The sequence below is a fragment of the Euprymna scolopes genome, chromosome 44 (assembly GCF_053919585.1).
Source record: "Euprymna scolopes isolate OS-2025 chromosome 44, ASM5391958v1, whole genome shotgun sequence".
In the NCBI taxonomy this organism is placed as follows: Eukaryota; Metazoa; Mollusca; class Cephalopoda; order Sepiida; family Sepiolidae; genus Euprymna; species Euprymna scolopes.
Window position 1 is genome coordinate 43,328,928 of NC_136525.1, and position 18,393 is coordinate 43,347,320.

At 36.8% G+C, this 18,393-nt stretch overlaps 1 protein-coding gene across 2 annotated transcripts in view; it reads left to right on the forward strand.

Moving 5' to 3' along the window:
* LOC145268820 (V-type proton ATPase 116 kDa subunit a1-like) overlaps nucleotides 1-18,393 on the forward strand; it is a 156,073-nt gene that overhangs the window by 117,540 nt on the left and 20,140 nt on the right. The window contains exons 18-19 of one of the 2 annotated variants that reach the window (XM_080124461.1): nucleotides 3,103-3,207; nucleotides 8,327-8,341. In XM_080124461.1, coding sequence (XP_079980587.1) covers nucleotides 3,103-3,207; nucleotides 8,327-8,341 — 120 coding nt within the window. The remainder of the gene's footprint in view (nucleotides 1-3,102; nucleotides 3,208-8,326; nucleotides 8,342-18,393) is intronic. The other variant, XM_080124462.1, reaches the window with a different exon arrangement.

Consider the following 18,393-nt stretch of genomic DNA (forward strand, 5'->3'; position numbering starts at 1 on the left):
CGTGAACAAGTTTCTGATGAGCCGTTCAACTTAACAAATTTACCAAACTTCCATTACTATTGATTACTATATTGTCCTTTTGACTACTCTACACTCCTTAACCCTTATCCTTGAGTGGCCAATCGGCCTTGATAAGTGGTGACGCCTATGTAAAAAAAACAAAAAAGAAACAGATGCTTTTATTTTTTATTTTGTATTTAAAAAAAAATTATTTTAGTAGAATTGAAAAAACAAGAACCTTATTCTGACATTTATAAAACTGTAGGGGAAATTGTAACTTACATGGCTAGCATGTGTACGTGCGCTAAAGGTTGTGTAACTGAAAAACAAGGAAAGAAAGGCTAAAATTGCAACACCCAGGATTGTGGAGTTTTGCCAGCAGAGTGTGGGGTTGTGGAGTTTTGCCAGCAGAGTGTGGGGTTGTGGAGTTTTGCCAGCAGAGTGTGGGGTTGTGGAGTTTTGCCAGCAGAGTGTGGGGTTGTGGAGTTTTGCCAGCAGAGTGTGGGGTTGTGGAGTTTTGCCAGCAGAGTGTGGGGTTGTGGAGTTTTGCCAGCAGAGTGTGGGGTTGTGGAGTTTTGCCAGCAGAGTGTGGGGTTGTGGAGTTTTGCCAGCAGAGTGTGGGGTTGTGGAGTTTTGCCAGCAGAGTGTGGGGTTGTGGAGTTTTGCCAGCAGAGTGTGGGGTTGTGGAGTTTTGCCAGCAGAGTGTGGGGTTGTGGAGTTTTGCCAGCAGAGTGTGGGGTTGTGGAGTTTTGCCAGCAGAGTGTGGGGTTGTGGAGTTTTGCCAGCAGAGTGTGGGGTTGTGGAGTTTTGCCAGCAGAGTGTGGGGTTGTGGAGTTTTGCCAGCAGAGTGTGGGGTTGTGGAGTTTTGCCAGCAGAGTGTGGGGTTGTGGAGTTTTGCCAGCAGAGTGTGGGGTTGTGGAGTTTTGCCAGCAGTGTGTGGGGTTGTGGAGTTTTGCCAGCAGAGTGTGGGGTTGTGGAGTTTTGCCAGCAGAGTGTGGGGTTGTGGAGTTTTGCCAGCAGAGTGTGGGGTTGTGGAGTTTTGCCAGCAGAGTGTGGGGTTGTGGAGTTTTGCCAGCAGAGTGTGGGGTTGTGGAGTTTTGCCAGCAGAGTGTGGGGTTGTGGAGTTTTGCCAGCAGAGTGTGGGGTTGTGGAGTTTTGCCAGCAGAGTGTGGGGTTGTGGAGTTTTGCCAGCAGAGTGTGGGGTTGTGGAGTTTTGCCAGCAGAGTGTGGGGTTGTGGAGTTTCTCTTAGCAATTTAATGTTTTGCAATCAGCTGCTTTTGGTTATTCCCGTCAGCAGCTGAGCATACCCGAAAAACTTTGTGCAACCTGCAGCTCAGTAAATGCAGAAGTTTCCATGTGTGTACCATATTGAAATCCAGATCTGGTGGTAGCCATGCTGTATTTTGTTTCCTTGTCTTTAATCAAACCCAGCCCACAGGCCCAGGTGTGTTGTGTAAAAAAAAAAAAAAAAAAAAACTTCTGAACTCGTTATTTTGTTTTGTTTACCATATGAAAATGTCTCTCGTTTTTTCACATTTGATTTTAAAACCTGCAAATCTTTCACTTAAAATATTTCTCTAAATCTGGCTCATCCAAAAAAATATCTCTATCCGACATTAACCGGGTCCTGGATATGACCTTAAACTATATCCAGTGGTGAGGCCCCAGCTTGCGGGCTTTGGGGAGTGTGGAGCCACCCTTTAATTACCATTGCTCTCAGGTCCACTCTGACCCGGAGTGGTAGTACCTGTTAGGGTCCCAACTATGGGTTAAATAGAAACTGATTTGAAAACAACAAATATATTCTATTAAAAATTTTTCTTCAAAATCTTTGGATTCGGCATTAAATAACCCGAAAAGGGTTGATATGCCGTAAAACAAAAACAACCAACCAACCGACATTAACCGAGCAGAAGAACTGTTTAATATTTCACAAAAAAATCCGCCACAACAACACTCCACCACACCCCTCCACCGCCTCCCACCAAATGTAAACAGAATTTTTGTGAAATATTAAACGGTTCTTTTGCTCGGCTACTTTTGGCGCGTTACTTAGGTTAAAACAGTTAAACTGCAGAAGCACCTGTTAAAAAAACTAGACAATTTTTATCATTGAATATTCTCCCTCCAAAAAAAGAACGAAAAACATAAACTTGCAGCCCCCACCCCCACCCCAAAAAAAGAGGTGGCCATAAAATGGGTGCATTTCTTCATATCTTGGAAACTACTTATTTCCTGAAATTTTAAATGTTAGTGGTAATTTTAAAGGATTTTCTGAGGGTTGAAAGGAAGTCCCTCCTCGCTCCCAAAAATGGTGGCCACATAGTGGGTGCTCATTTTACGTTAAATTATTATAGAAAAGTGATCCCCCCTTTTTTTTTTTTTTAACTAATATTTCTTCATATCTTGGAAACTACTTGTTTGCTATATTTTTAAACGTTATTTTCATTTTCAACGCCCCCGAAAACCTGTCAAGGTGGTAATTTTAAAGGATTTTCTGAGGGTTGAAAGGAAGTCCTTCCTCGCTCCCAAAAATGGTGGCCACATAGTGGGTGCTCATTTTACGTTAAATTATTAAAGAAAAGTGATCCCCCATTTTTTTTTTTTTTAACTAACATTTCTTCATATCTTGGAAACTACTTGTTTGCTGTATTTTTAAACGTTATTTTCATTTTCAATGCCGCCGAAAATCTGTCAAGGTGGTAATTTTAAAGAAATTTTCGAGGGTGGAGTTAAGACACCGTAAAGTGAAACCTCCAAAAACTTGTGAACAAAACTAATAACCTCATCCCCATATTCTATTTTATATCTATAGTTATATCTATTTTATATCTATTTTTATATCTATTTTATATCTATATTTATATCTATATGTACATCTATTTTATATCTATATGTACATCTATTTTATATGTATATCTATTTTATATCTATATGTATATCTATTTTATATCTATATTTATAAATATTTTATATCTATATTTATATCTATTTTATATCTATATTTTATAAGTCGTGGATTTACTCTTCCAATTTCTAATATGTAAACGTTTGCATATACTTAACTTTTAATAAAAATGATTTTTGTTTTCCTTTTTCAGAAATTGGTTCAAATTATTTTAGTTGTCATCGCAGGCTTATGCGTACCGTGGATGTTGCTCATAAAACCGATTGTCCTCCTCGTTCAACATAACGTAAAAGAAAAGGTGAGTTCTCTGACTCTTCACATCTTAACAAACTCTGACTCTAAATTTACGCTTCATCCATGAACCCCGACGGTTAATAGTTTACCACTACATAAGCTACTTGCCCCCAATTAAAATGAACGCCGCTTGTCTTGCGGGAGCACCCTACTTTGACAAACTTCTGGGACTGATCTTCACTCCTGATCTGAAATTGAAAGTGTGGAACATTTCTTGATCCTTATTCAATCCTAGGCAACGCCAGGTCTCCGTGCTAGTGTGTTTATATGTATTAGTGATGGGACGGTTACAATATTTTTTCCCCGATTCCGATTCTTTCTAAATTTCTAAATATTATTCTAAAAAGCTTTTATTTTTCCTGATTGTCGTAAAAACTCGTGTTTAATGTGCAGATATTTTTTCAAATTGTCTGGGAGAGTGATCTATAGATTTTACTTTTACTGCTATTTTAAAATCAATAAATATTTTTATTTTTTTATTTTTATTACTACCAGCAGTGAAAGATTTTTTTTTTTACAAAATCAAATTAAAAAGATAATTAAAGTACTTTTTTTTTTTTTTTTTTGCATCGAAAAATAAACAAAATTTTATTCTGATATCTATTCTGATACCCTAAAATGTCCCAGTGTTTCCAATTCAGATTAATCATCCCAACACTAATATACATATATTATATACTTCCCTGATAATATTGTGTCCGAGATGGGTATATTTGCTGATGATACAACGCTCTATGATATGCATGAGGGAAGAACAGATGTACATAAATCTAAGACAATGGCAGAATTGTTAAAAAATGACCTCCAGACTATAGTGGAATGGGGCTCGCAAATGGATAGTAACATTTAATGCTAGTAAAACTAAGCTGCTCTCCTTTAACAATTACAAGACACCTCTCCAATCTTTTATATCCATGACAAATAGCTCCCTACCTGAGAATTCTACCTTCAAACTCCTCGGCCTAACATTTGTGGGCAATATGAACTGGAACAAATACATAGAGGACATTGCAAATGCTGCTGCAAAGAAGGTGGGTTCCCTCTATCGAGCTAGAAGACTACTCCTGCCTGAGAGTATCCTGTACCTTTACAAGGCTACTATTCACCCATACAGGGAGTATTGTTGCCACATCTGGGCTGGTGCATCTACCACTGGTCTCTCCAAAAAGTCCAAAAAAGAATTGTCAATCTAATCAGTCCCACTTTATCAACTAAGCTCCAGCCCCTGTCTCATCGCCGCAATTTTGCATCACTGTGCCTTTTTTACAAATATTTTAATGGAATGTGTTCTGATGAACTCGTTTCACTTGTACCCCCTCGACGTACATATCACTGACAAACCCGCTTAGCAATAAGATCTCACCCCTTCACTGTTGCTGTCCCTAAATGCCAGAAAGTTTTTGATTCTAATAGTTTCTTCCCTCGAACATCTAGACTTTGGAATTCCCTTCCTGCTGCCTGCTTCCCTGGCTGTACTGATATGCAGAAATGTAACATAGACAAATATCTTATTAATCTTTCCTAGACACGGCCCCAAATAGTAGCCCCTTACGTCCAAGTGGCGATATGCTTTGTAAGGGGTGAACATGAGTAAAAAAAATATATATATATATTTATGATCTGAGGTTATTGTTTTCCAGAGGTTAAGTAACCAATTAAGTGTAACGAGGTTAATTCAAGAGTGCTCAATACCAAAGTAGAGCAGGGTATACTCTTTATTTGTTTTTACATAAGCAATAATATATTGCTACACAGTTACTCTAGTTACTGTTAACTAGCTGACTGAAACATGCTCATGACAGTGTAGCAATATATTACTGCTCATGTAAAAACAAATAAAGAGTAGATATAAATTATTTACTGTAATTATTAAATACCTACAGACACTAGTGTTTCATCCTTTCGGGGATCATCAGTCCAGGGTGATATACTATATATATATATATATATATAGTATATGTTAGCTTCCTTCAGTCTTGACAGACTATAAATACCCACTGTAAGGGTGTGTGCACGTAGAATTTTTGTGGCAAGAGTTGCGCAATCACCAACCGCACCTTTCCTGAGTCGACATTGCTAAATGCCAGTGGCGGTTCAGGATTATTGGGAACAATGCCGAGATAAGTGGAGAGAACTTACAGTGCCTAGAATTCCCAAATGGGTACTCATCTGGTACTAGCCAGGTTTAACATTGCTTAACAGCGGGGATTTAATGAGAGCAAGTGTATCAACGTGATTATGCTGTGTGTGTGTGTGTATATATATATATATATATATCATCCACATACAGTACGGTTTCATTGTATCACAACTCATTAGTAATATATATATATATATATATATATACACACACATACACACATTTGAAAATCAGCGGAAATTTCTTGAGCTCTTTCGGCTATCATCTTATCAGGAGAAAAATCAATAGCAGTGAAATAATATTAATGGCATAAAAAAAGAACAATGTGGGGGGAGGATCTTTTATGAATTAAAGATGCCAAAATAGACGATTAAAACCAATAATTTAATTTACACACTTAAATTATTGGTTTTAATTATCCTTTTTGGCATCTTTAATTTAGAAAAGATTCCCCCCCCCCCATTGCTCTTTTTTTTTCCGCCAGTAATATTATTTCACTGTTATTAATTTCTCCTGATGAGATGAAAGCCGAAAGAGCTCTTGAGAGGATTTCCGCTAATTTTCAAATGTATTTATAAATTCTGTATCTCTAAACACACACACCCACATATATATATATATATATATATATTTAAATAAGGGAGTAGTCACCAACAATGTGTATTTGTTAACATTATTATTCCGTGTTTTGGTTTTTCATTGAGAATTATGTTTGGATCATTGTAATAATGTTTTTAAGTCATTGAAATCGTTTTTACGCGCGTTTCAGACGTTCTGTGAAACGCCCTCGTCAATCATTTAATTTCTGACGAGGACGCTTCACAGAACGTCTGAAACGTGCGTAAAAACGATTTCAATGACTTAAAAACATTATTACAATGATCCAAACATAATTCTCAATGAAAAACCAAGACACGGAATAATAAAATAATGTTAACAAATACACATTGTTGGTGACTACTCCCTTATATATCTCCGGCATTGTCAGGTCAAAACAATGATAATCTATCATGTATATTGTGAACAAACAGACAGGAATACAACTTTATTATAATAGATATACACACGTTAATTACTTGCATTTATTTTTTGGGGGGAACTATCATAAGTGATGTCATTCTAAGTTGTTGGGGTTTCCGACCATTTAATATATGCGCTGCTTAAATGGGCCACTGTAAAACAAAAATTTGGTCAGTTTTCATGATAAACGAATGTATCTTGCATTTTTACCCATGTTTCCAGAGTCAATTTTTCACATGAAATGGTTCCCAGTGATGGTGAATCATCCTTTATACTGGTGCTACCAGATCAGGCTGTCTTGAAGATATTGGCTTCCTGAGATGCACCTAACATTGATGCTTTTTGTTTTTTTACTTTTGCAAAACTTAATTATGTTCTGCAAAACTAAAACCAAAAACAACAACCCACCTTCTCCTCCTTCCCCTTTCTATTTCTATCTCCCTTACTTTCTGATTGGTTTCCTAACTTAAAATGTACCAAACATTAATACTGTAACCCTTTTCCCTCTCCCATTGCAAAACTCATTCATGTTCTGCAGGGCAGGGAACAAAAACGATAAAATCCACTATAAAACAACCAAACCAAACACTACAAACTAACGATTGAAGATACAAAGAGCTTGAGGAATAAAACCCTTCTACAAAATAACTGGATTCGGCATTAAGTTACCATTTTTGAATATATTTCTTTCCACTTTATTTTTTTACGAAAAGGGTTGATATGCCGTAAAACAAAACGATCAAATCAATCACCATTTATACCCTACTTATGGACAATTGCACTTAAGGGAACAGCGAGGATACTAAAAAGAGCTCTTGGTTGGTTTCAATAAAAAGCAGGGCAATGCTGGCAGCTGGTTTGGTTGCCCCATACCCAGCGTTACAATCTTCAAAGGAAGAAAATAAAAAAAATAAAAAAAATGGGCATGGACTAGAATGCATCTGTGGACATGGTCAAGATGGCAACTGTGAAAAAGCTCCAGTCATAGATGATGAGGAGGAGGATATGTGAGAAAACATGAAGTAACTATAGATATGGTTGGGGTTGTGGGGTAGAAGTAACTATAGATATGGTTATAGCATGAAAACTGGTTGCATTCATGTATTAAAATGGAAGTCGAAAATGTTCAACTTTGACATTTGAAACTTTCTCTTATTCAAATTTTTCCCCACTTTTAGACCCAACCTGACATAAAACCACAAAAATGTTGCAAGTTTTTGTGGTTGGGATACATTGGCATTATATTGACTAGCATTTACTAAAATTGTACATTTAAAAACTCAAATTCATCTTAGAATTGTCTGCAGCAACCCATGGTGATGATGCATTTGGTAAATTTGGTAAAATTCAGTTGTAAGTGTGCACTCTTCTGGAGGTTTGAAGGTTCAACCGTCAGTGCAGCCGATACTCAAAATGTGACTATAAAGAGATAATTTTTTAACCTTTCAAAAAATTTTCACTTCACATAAAACTACAAAAAAAAAAAAAAATGTAGCAAATTTTTTTTTTTTTTTGGGGGGGGGTGATACTTTGGCATTATATTGACTAGCATTTAGTAAAATTGCACATCTAAATCAAGAACATGTTTAAGGCTCTCAAAATTCATGCTAGAAGTTGAAGGTTCAATACTCAGTCCAAACAATACTCGGAATACGACTATAAAGAGATAATTTTTTAACTTTTCAAAAAATTTCAATGAAGGAAACACGCAGAATCTCCGAACTTTATCAATGACGTCACATGATTTAGATTTTCTAACTTTCGTTTTCACATAACTGTCGAAACTGACCCCTCTGACCTTGACAACCATTAACATGTTCAAAGTCCCACATTTGGACCTTCTGGAAGAAAATTTAATTTCAATTGGAGAAAACATCTGTAAAATTTCCACAGGGTCCCGTTCATCACTATTAATATTGCCAATAACGTTTATTCTTTATTTATTTATTTATTATTATTACAGAAACTAAAAGAAAAGGTGAGTTTTTTTTCTTAAATCACCCACCATGGTCACCTTCAGCAACACCATCAGCATCATTACTAACATTGTTAATATATAACATAAACAAAATAAAGGTGAGTTCCCTTGTACTTTCAGTAGCACATGCTGCTTCATCTTCTTCATCCTGCCACATAGATGCAAAGAGTGTGAACCACTTGACAGCCAGTTGTAGGATTCTTTTGTTCTCGGCTTAATATATATACTAGACTAGCATGGATGCCCGGGTGTTTGGAGGTGTGTGTTGAGCAAAAAAAAAAAAGTGGTAGTAGGCAGGCAGGCTCGAAACCGTACTATGAAGGATTAAAAATGCATGAAAAAAAAGTGGCGTCCTTGCTGTTGTGTCTATCACCAAACCGGAACCATTGATTACTGTACACACAATAACCCTTATCCCTGAGTGGCTTCCGGGCTTTGATAAGTGGTAACCTCCATGTAAAAAAAACCTCCCAAAAAAAACGGAAGTGATGAAGATTTAAATTAAGGCTAGACAATTGAAACTTCCGAAAATATCGGCGAAAAAAAGCGACCCCCTCCTTGTAGAAAAGTGCCCAGTTGAGGGTTAAGTAATTAATGTTTTTAGCCAATTTGTCAATATTTGTCGTCCAAAGGGTCGAGCTTCAAAACAATACAGATTTTGTGAAAATCTATTGTCTTTGTTGAAAGTTTTAGGCAAATGTACAAACATACATACGTACATTTAAACAGACAGGTGAGATTTTTATATACTAGACTAGCCTGGGTACCCGGCATTGCCTGGGTGTTTGGAGGTGTGTGTTGAGCAAAAAAAAAAAAAAAAAAAGTCATAGTAGGCAGGCAGGCTCGAACCTGTACCGCGAAGAAGGCAAAGAATGTGAAAAAAGAAACGTGACATCTTTGCCGTTGTGTCCATCGCCATACCGGAAGTGACAAAGGTTTAAATTAAGGCTAGTTTATTGAAAAGAGGGGATAACTTCAAAAAATATCAGCGAAAAAAGCGACCCCCCCCTCCCTGTAGAAAAGTGCCCAGTTGAGGGTGAAGTAATTAATTTTTTTTAGCCAATTTTTCGATATTTGTCGTCCGAAGGGTCGTGCTTCAAAACGATACCAGTTTTGTGAAAATCCGTCGCCTGTGTTGAAAGTTTTAGGCAAACATACATACATTTAAACAGACAGGTGAGATTTATATTATAGATGATGTACCCATTCAACATGCAACATTTCATTGCAAACTTTTAAATCTATTTAAAAATAGATTTAAATTAAGAGTCATTGTGTTGTCGGTCAGATGTAAGTCTCACAATGATTAGTAAGAGTTCGGTTGGGAACTTTCAAAATATAAAGTTAAACAAAGGGTTATCATTTTGTGTTGTCGGACGTATCAAGAATACAATCATTGCTTCTGATCAATATGGCTTTGGGAAGTAAGAGTTAAACTCACATAGCAAACTGAACCTCACTGCTTGCTAAAAATTTAACACATTAATTCTTAAAAAGATAAAAAATAAATTTGGTTCTTAATTATGAATTGGGGGAAAAATGTTATACGACCCAATCAGTGTTGACATGCCGTAAACACCAACATCTAATCAATTGGATAAGTTAGACCACCACCGCCACCATCACTCCACTCTGCAGTATCATCATCACTCCACTTGGCAGCAGCATCATCATCATCATGTATTATTATTCATTGGACTACTGTTCTCATCTTGAATGTGATCTTCACAATGTTTTGGTCGATATAACCTCTGACCTTCCTCAGGTGCATCTTGTTGAACTCAGGAATGTTTCTGTCGAACTCGGGAATTTGGACGGAATTTAGCGCGGAACCCTTTATTTACTTCATGGTGGTAGCGTGACTGGATAGAGGTCCTAAGTAATTCATATATGTATATCGGTTGCCCACACTGCAAGGACCCGTGGCGCAGTGGTTAGAGTACTGGGAAAAATCAATTGTAAAAGTGATGTTCTCCTGAAGATTGAAGGTTCAATCTTCAGTGTGGCCGACCGATATGCTGAGGAAGGTCGGAGGTTATATCGACTGAAACGTAAAAAATCACACTTAAGATGAGAACAGTAGGCCGATGAATAATAATACATATAACTAATCCTCATATCAAAAAATTCAGAAACATCATAATCATCATTAATATTATTGCTAGCGACATCATTATGCATTTACACTGTTCGGCAAAGTTAGACACAGAGTATCGTGGATTAGAACAAAGATGAATTATTGCCTCAGTCTAGAAGGACACCTTCAGTGACAGAGGACAGAAGATCAAGTGCAGCATCAGAACAGATACTACACTTTATTCATAGCAAATTGTTAGTCTGACGGATAAGGTTATAGACTGGAATGAATTGGAGATATTCAATTATCAATGCTTTTGTAGAATAGACCTTCAAAGAATTTTCAGACTGAAGGAAATTCCCGAATTGTGACAAACGTAACCATTCGAACATTTGACAAACAAAACAAACTTTTTTTCATGCAAACAATTTGTCAAAACTCGGAAGCTGCATTAAATTCATTGAGGTCTGTTCTTCCCAAGTAACCAATTATCTAATAATTTACCCCCTCCAGCTATGGGTAAGATGACAACTTGTATTCAATGAATGGTATAAAATAAATCATGTTAAAAATGTATGGGGTTTTAATATTAACTCTTTATGACCCGAATTATGATGTAGATGATTAAAAAACTATTTGTTAATTTTAGTTTGTTTAAAGGATAACGATACTATGATTGATTTCAAACTAGAAAAATTATGAAGTTCAATAATTGAACTACCACTGTTGATATGCCGTAAACAATAATAAATGAATAAATCTATATATTTTCATATGTTTTTTCTTATACCTCCATTTTCTTTCCATGTTTACTTCTAAATAAGCTCCAATAAAATTTTGAGCTTTGTATTATTCCGATAAGTTTCCTCAAAAAGAATTGATTTTACTCTCTTTCCCCATTTTTATATATATATATATATATATATATATTTATAGTCATCGACATAGTCCTGTTTCGTTGTATCACAACTCATCAGTGCCGCTAGACTAGCACCTCTCCCTAGCCGAGGATCGAACCTAGAACCGTCGTATTGACAGTCGGCAGTTCTACCTCTCGACCACGGACGCGGTGCCCGCAACTAATCTGTCCGAATGTCTATTTAAATAAACATCCGTCCGCTACTTGTAAAGTGCTCAAACGTTTGTTTGTAAACAAACTGCGAGCTTCGTATTTTTCAGCCAAATTAAGTAGCGAGTGAGATTATTTATGACAGTGGTCAACCCAAAGAGGGGGGCTTTTTAAAATATATTTGTAGTCATCGACATACAGTCCTGTTTCGTTGTATCACAGTATTTATATATATTTACTAGCAGTCCGCACAGCGTTGCCCTGTGTTAAAGTACACTTAAATATGATATTTTAGCTTTTGTTTTTATTATTTACTAGCGTGGATACCCGGCGTCGCTCGGGTGGACATGAAATTCAGTTTGGGCAGAGCTGCTATACTAAGGACATTGACCAACCGCCGGAAAAGAATGGACGTAGTAGGTGACAACCCCCCCCCCCCCAAATAAATCAAAACAACTTTTGCTTCAAGCAAAAAAAACTAAAAAAAATTAGTAGTAGTAGGCCGGATTGAACCTGAAATGTGAAAGAGGGAAAAACATTACTTGGCAAGCGTGTTTGCCCATCGGACCACGATGACTTATGATGTCATGACCCTTCAAAATAACGTTTAGCAGCATAGTTTCAGTTTGATACATGTATGTGACTTGCAAAAATAGCGTCACAAAAAGTGACCCTGTCCTTGCAAGAAATGGTCCAGTTGATCACCACAGAATGAATCTTTTTTTTTTTTCTAATTTTCACATATTATTTGCCCAAGACCTCGCTCTTTCAGATGGTACCGGTTTCAATCCAGTCCAATGCAGCTGACAAAAGTTTTTAGCAGACATACAAACACACAAGCACACATTTGAGGTTTATGTAATAGATCAAATTCTCTATTGATTATTATATTGTACCCAATATATATTGTCATGATTTCAAAAGTTTAAAAAGGAAATAACTTCCGAGCCATTGGAATGAAACCCTAGATGGATAAAAAAGACTAAAATTATAGCGACTTCAAGCGAAGAATGCATATGTACGCATATTAGTCGATTTACTTTTGCCATGGTCTTTTTTTTTTTTTTTCTATTTTGACCTTCTCGCAGATATTTTTACAGACTAAAAACTAAATTGAAAATAATCCCAAGGTTGAAGTACCCTATATATCAAGTTTGAAGTCTAGACTATATATTCAGATAAGAGTTTGGTAGAGACACTTTGAACACTCACTGACAAGGTCACACACATACACACACACAATTATTTCTACAGTCAGACAATGTTACATCTCACAAGAGCTATGACAGCCAACAAACAGGAAGTCCAAGACTCGAGTTTTGCCCTCATTTGGGCTCATCAGTTAGACACATCCGAACTTGGAATTCGAACCTGAGCCTCTTGTATGCAAGACAAGCACTCTACCAGCTGAGCAAAAGTGCTTGCCTCGCATGCAAGAGGCTCGGGTTTTGAATCCCAAGTTTGGATGTGTTTAACTGATGACCCCAAATGAAGGTGAAACTAGAGTTTTGGACTTCCGGTTTGTTGGCTGTCGTTGTTGTTGTGAGCTGCGACGTTGTCTGGCTGTGAAAATAATTATATATTCTCTCACATTCTGAAGGTTTTATATATATATATATATATATATATATATATATCTGTCTTTGCAATAATCATCTTTAATTCTTGTCAGTTTCTTACATCCAGTGGCTTCTCATCTTGTCTGGAGTGATTTCCATAAAAAAATTAAAACCAACCTTGTCTTATTCTGTTCTTATAGGAACGTAAGTAACCAGGAACAGCTTCTAAATTGAACCCACCATATTCATGAGTAGATCCTTTTCTATAATCCATTAGCCCCCCCCCCCCTTTTTTTAGGATCAGAAAGATAATTATCTTTCAGCAACATCTGTATTGTTCGGCGATATCTATTATAAATCGTAGGCTTGTGGAACTCTCTTCCTGCTCATTGTTTTCCTTCTACCTCTTTCCCACAGAAGAGACATTGCTAGCTTGTCTCTGCTCTATCGTTATTTTCATGGCAAGTGCTCGTCTGAGCTCCAATCTGTCACCCTCCCCTTGCCAAACTTTCACAAAAAAAAAACGCTCGTCTAACTAAAACCACTATCAATAATTTCCCCCACTCTCTATCTGTGCCTAAACATAAATATGGATTCCATGAACGTAGCTTCTTTTCTAGAACTGCTCACCTGTGGAACTCTGTTCTGCTGGCCTGCTTCCCAGCTGACTGCAATATGGACATCTTCAAGTCCAATGTAAACAAGTTCTTGTTGAACCTTCCCTTTAAATCAAATTATACCAAATTTCCACTAACAATTACTATGCTATTGTCCCAGTGGCTACTGTACACTCATTAACCATTATCCTCGAGGAGCTTTTGGGCTTTGATAAGTGGTGACGCCTTTGTAAAAAAAAAAAATTTTTTTTCGAATTCTACACCCTTGGTCTTTGCAAGAGTAAGAGCAATAGATATCTTCTGTCTTGCGATAATCACCTTTTGTTCTTGCTAGTTCCTTACATCTTGCCTGGGTGAGGTGTGTGTGTGCGTGTGTGGGGTGGGGGTGGGGTTTAAATCATAACAAAATGGAAAATAAAGAATAGGCGAACATAATAACCCTGTTTAAATATTATACAAAAAAAAAAACAAAAAAAAACAGCAAAATAAATTAGCAACCGATGTTAAAACTTCTTTAAAAAAATTGGAAAAACAAAAAACAAAAAAAAAAAAAACGGCGAACGTAATGGGAAAAAAAGAAACAGAAAAAAATGGCCTAAATAACCCTATTTCAATATTAAAACTTTAAAAATCGAAAAAAAGAAAACCCTGACATCTCGGCTCGAACGTGCAATCTTAAGATAACGACGCTGATATTTAGCCGACTGGGCTATGACCGTGTGAGTGAAAGTAGTAGGTGTTTTTTTTTTTTTATTATTATATTTAAACTAATTCAAGAAAGAACGTTTTTTGCACATGTGTGTATGGCTAAATTATCATGAAGGAACGATTTTTACTATCCCATCCCTGTAGAAAAGTGCCCAGTTGAGGGTGAATGAATTAATGTTTTTAGCCAATTTTTCGATATCTGTTGTCCGAAGGGTCGAGCTTTAAAACGTTACCAAATTCATGAAACTCCATCGCCTCTGTCGAAAGTTTTAGACATACATACATACATACATACATTCATTTAAACAGATTGTTGCCCTTTATATATATACTAGCGGAGGGTATCCGGCGATACCAGGGTGTTTTGAGGTGTGTTTGGTTTTGGGTAAATCCAAACTCCTTGGGGGGGGGGGTAAAATTAAAAAAAAAAAGTTTTGGTACGTGAGTATGAGGATTGAACCCTTGAGGCAAAGTTGGAAATTAAAGTGTTAAAAAAACACATGCAACGCTAATCACTGGGCCACCGCGACATGCAAAGGAACACATTTGAATTTATTTATTTAACTATTGACAGGTGGCAGCAATAAAAGTTAACTCTGCTGCTTCTATTTGACCTAATTATTGAGGTCAAATAGAACAGTTAGGGTTTGACTGGTTTTTTTCCCCAACATATGTTGGGGATGGCGAAACCAGCTCCCTATTTTCCAGACTGAGTAGCAACTGTCTGATATAAGAGGACTTTGTCCCCACATTGATCAAAGCTGATTGCTTCTGGACGTTTCCCCAGCGCGATGCCAAGAGCGTTGTTGATTGTTAACTTTGAATTAGTTTCGCTTTTTATACGAAAAAGCCAAATCAACACGTGAGAAGCCAAAATAGCAATAATTTTGTAAAAGTCGATGTAAATAAATCTAGACGCGACGCACTTTCCCAAATCCTAGATATTATGATATAGGGGGTATATAAACAGTTTCAAGCGATAGTAACGACCCCGGGAGCGTGTGCGAAAGAAGCCTTTGCGAGACATACACGAAACGGTCACACACATTTTTGCCTTTTATATATATAGATAGATAATTCTGCTCTGGACTTATTGACTAATGTGATGTTATGTTCATTGATTGATGAGAATGAAAAAAACCATTAACAATGGAAAATATGTATTGAGGGAGAAGGGAGATCTGCCATGACAGTTAGGAAAAAAACAAATGTGTCTCATTACAAACTTTAAATCATCACACATCTAGCGGCTTCCACTTTACCATTTAATCTGTAAGTTGTTGAATAAATCTAAGTTGTTGAATAAGTCTTCATCAAACTTTGTGCCTCATCAGATGAGGGAGAAGGGCGATCTGCCATGACAGTCAGGAAATAAACAAATTCATCCTGCATTACAAACTTTAAATCATCATGCATCCAATAGTTTCTACATTACCATTTAATCTGTAAGTTGTTGAATAAATGCGTCAAAGCTTATACTTCATTCATTGATTATTTTTCAATGCTTATTAAACTGATAACATGTATAGTCAAACGTAACATAAAGTCGGGCATACATACATCAATAGAATATATCATATAAGAACAGTTGAAAATGACTTATATACCATACGTTATGACCATGTAATCCTTACAACCACCTACCTTGAAAATGCTGCTGTAAAACCTGACATAGTTATATGGATCACGTCAGAGAGATTGGCAATCTTGGTTGAAGCGAGTGTCCCTAATGATGGAGGTCTGAACAGAGCTGAAAAAAGAGAAACAGACCAAATATCAAGGTCTCATGTATGATATGAAAAGAAACTGGAATCTTAGGGAGATATCAATCATACCAGTTATAATAGGTGCCACAGGGCTTATGAAGAAGAACCTGAAGTCTTACCTAACTAATATTCCTGGTGAGCCAAGTGTGAAAGAGATCCAGACAATTGCACTTAAGGGAACAGTGAGGATACTAAAAAGAGCTCTTGGTTGGTTTCAATAAAAAGCAGGGCAATGTTGGCAGCTGGTTTGGTTGCCCCATACCCAGCATTACAATCTTCAAAGGAAGAAAATTAAAAAAAAAAATATATATATATATCAACAGTAGATTACATATTTGGTACATAATCATCATCATCATTACAGTCAGCTTACTGACAGACACTTACTATTTCAGAAAGAATATTATTATTGACAGCAAATCATACAGTGATGTGGAAAGCACCGTGGAATTTCCGTTAAAAGGGTTTTACATGTTCATAAATAAAAATTGGTTGTGAAAACAAAAAGTCTCCCATCACAAACTTTAAATCATCCAGTGGCTTTTACATTACCATTTAATCTGTAAGTTGTTAAATAAATTTGTTAAAGATTATATGTCGTCAAACTTTGTGCCTCATCAGATGTAACAACAGTTATTTGTTATACATGTCGTTAAATAATTACAACCGCTGTCAAAAATGACGGAAAGTAAAAGAAAGAAGTTATATATATTTCTGCTTTGCCAGTGTTTGCACTAATATTCATACAAAAATCCGCCCGAATAGCAGCAAGATCACGCCCCTTCACCATAGAGGTGCTTAGATGCTGGAAGATTTTCTACTCTGCGAGCTTCTTTCCTCGGATCGCTTGCCTCTGGGAATTCCCTTCCTGATCTGTTTCCCCCCACCCCGCAGACATACTAACATGCAGAAATGTAAATGTAATGTGAACAAACGTTTTGCTCTCTATCCAGCTTGTTTGGAGTGAATAAAAAATTTGAAAAAAAAAAGGCGGTTACCTCCCTTGGTTGGTAACTGATGAAGTATGGCACGTGTTATGTTTGTATATTTTAATGCTGCTGCTATTAATTTTTATTTCAATTGTTTTAAGATGGGCTACAGAAAAGGTGCTGTGAAAGTGTACCGGGAAGCTGAAAGAGGATAACCAATTTGTCTGAAAGAAATGAGACTATGGAAATGGATGAAAAATCAGATGTGGAGAAAGTACAGAAATATGTATGAGATAGTGAGTGAATGCCTGGAATCCGGGAGGATACCCCATCCCCAGCTAGAATAAAATGATAAAAAAAATTGAAAAAAAAAAAAATTAATCTAGTGTGTATGTGTGTGTGTGTGTCGTTACTTGTCACCGAACTTTATCAAGCCATTATACATGGCGCGGCAGAAATATCTCCCACTATTTTGACAAGCGATCTTCCCAGTTGCACTCGTGCAGTTTCTGAGCAATCATTAATTTGTATGGATGGAACTGCATATCAGTGTGTAGAATTCTTCTGGCCAAAGCATGTTTGCGAGATGAACGTGTAGGAGACTGGGTAACAGAAAATCTCACAGCTCGAATAATGTCTGGTGTTTGAGGCATTCCAGGTGGCTTCCTTTTAAGTGCCGAACCTGTAGCTCTGAATATATATTATTTAATTTGAATTCATTATTGAGATGAATATTATTTATTAATTTATTTATTGCGGACAATTATACTCATCTTTCTTAGTAGTTGTTTCACAACGTTTCGGCCAACTATTCCTCTGGCCTTTGTCAAGTGGTAACTGCGACAGGATAGGAACTCAGAATCTCCTAACTGCATTCTCAGCAATTACTGCCTTCCATAGTTGTTGTGGATAGAAACGTTGAATCTCTATGGTTCCAGGTGAGAATTGTCTGAAGATAGCGGTTTCAATCCTACTCAAAGCTGGCCAGAGGCTTACTTGGCCAAAAATGTGGTGAGACGACAACAACTATGGTTGGCAGTAATTGCTGAGAATGCAGTAAGGAGATTCGGAGTTCCTATCCGTCGCGGTTACCACCTGACAAAGACCAGAGGAATAGTTGGCCGGAACTGTGTCGTGAAACAACAACTAAGAAAGATGAGGATAAAAGTCCGCAATTAATGTAGCTCTGAAATTTTCAACCCATAGCTGCATTGATTTTCTATCTGTAACAGCATTGTGGTATCCTAACTTGTAATGAACGTGTTCTGGAGTATCCAGTTACCTCAGCTGGCTAACAAAGGTCTGATTTTATAATTTATATATTTTT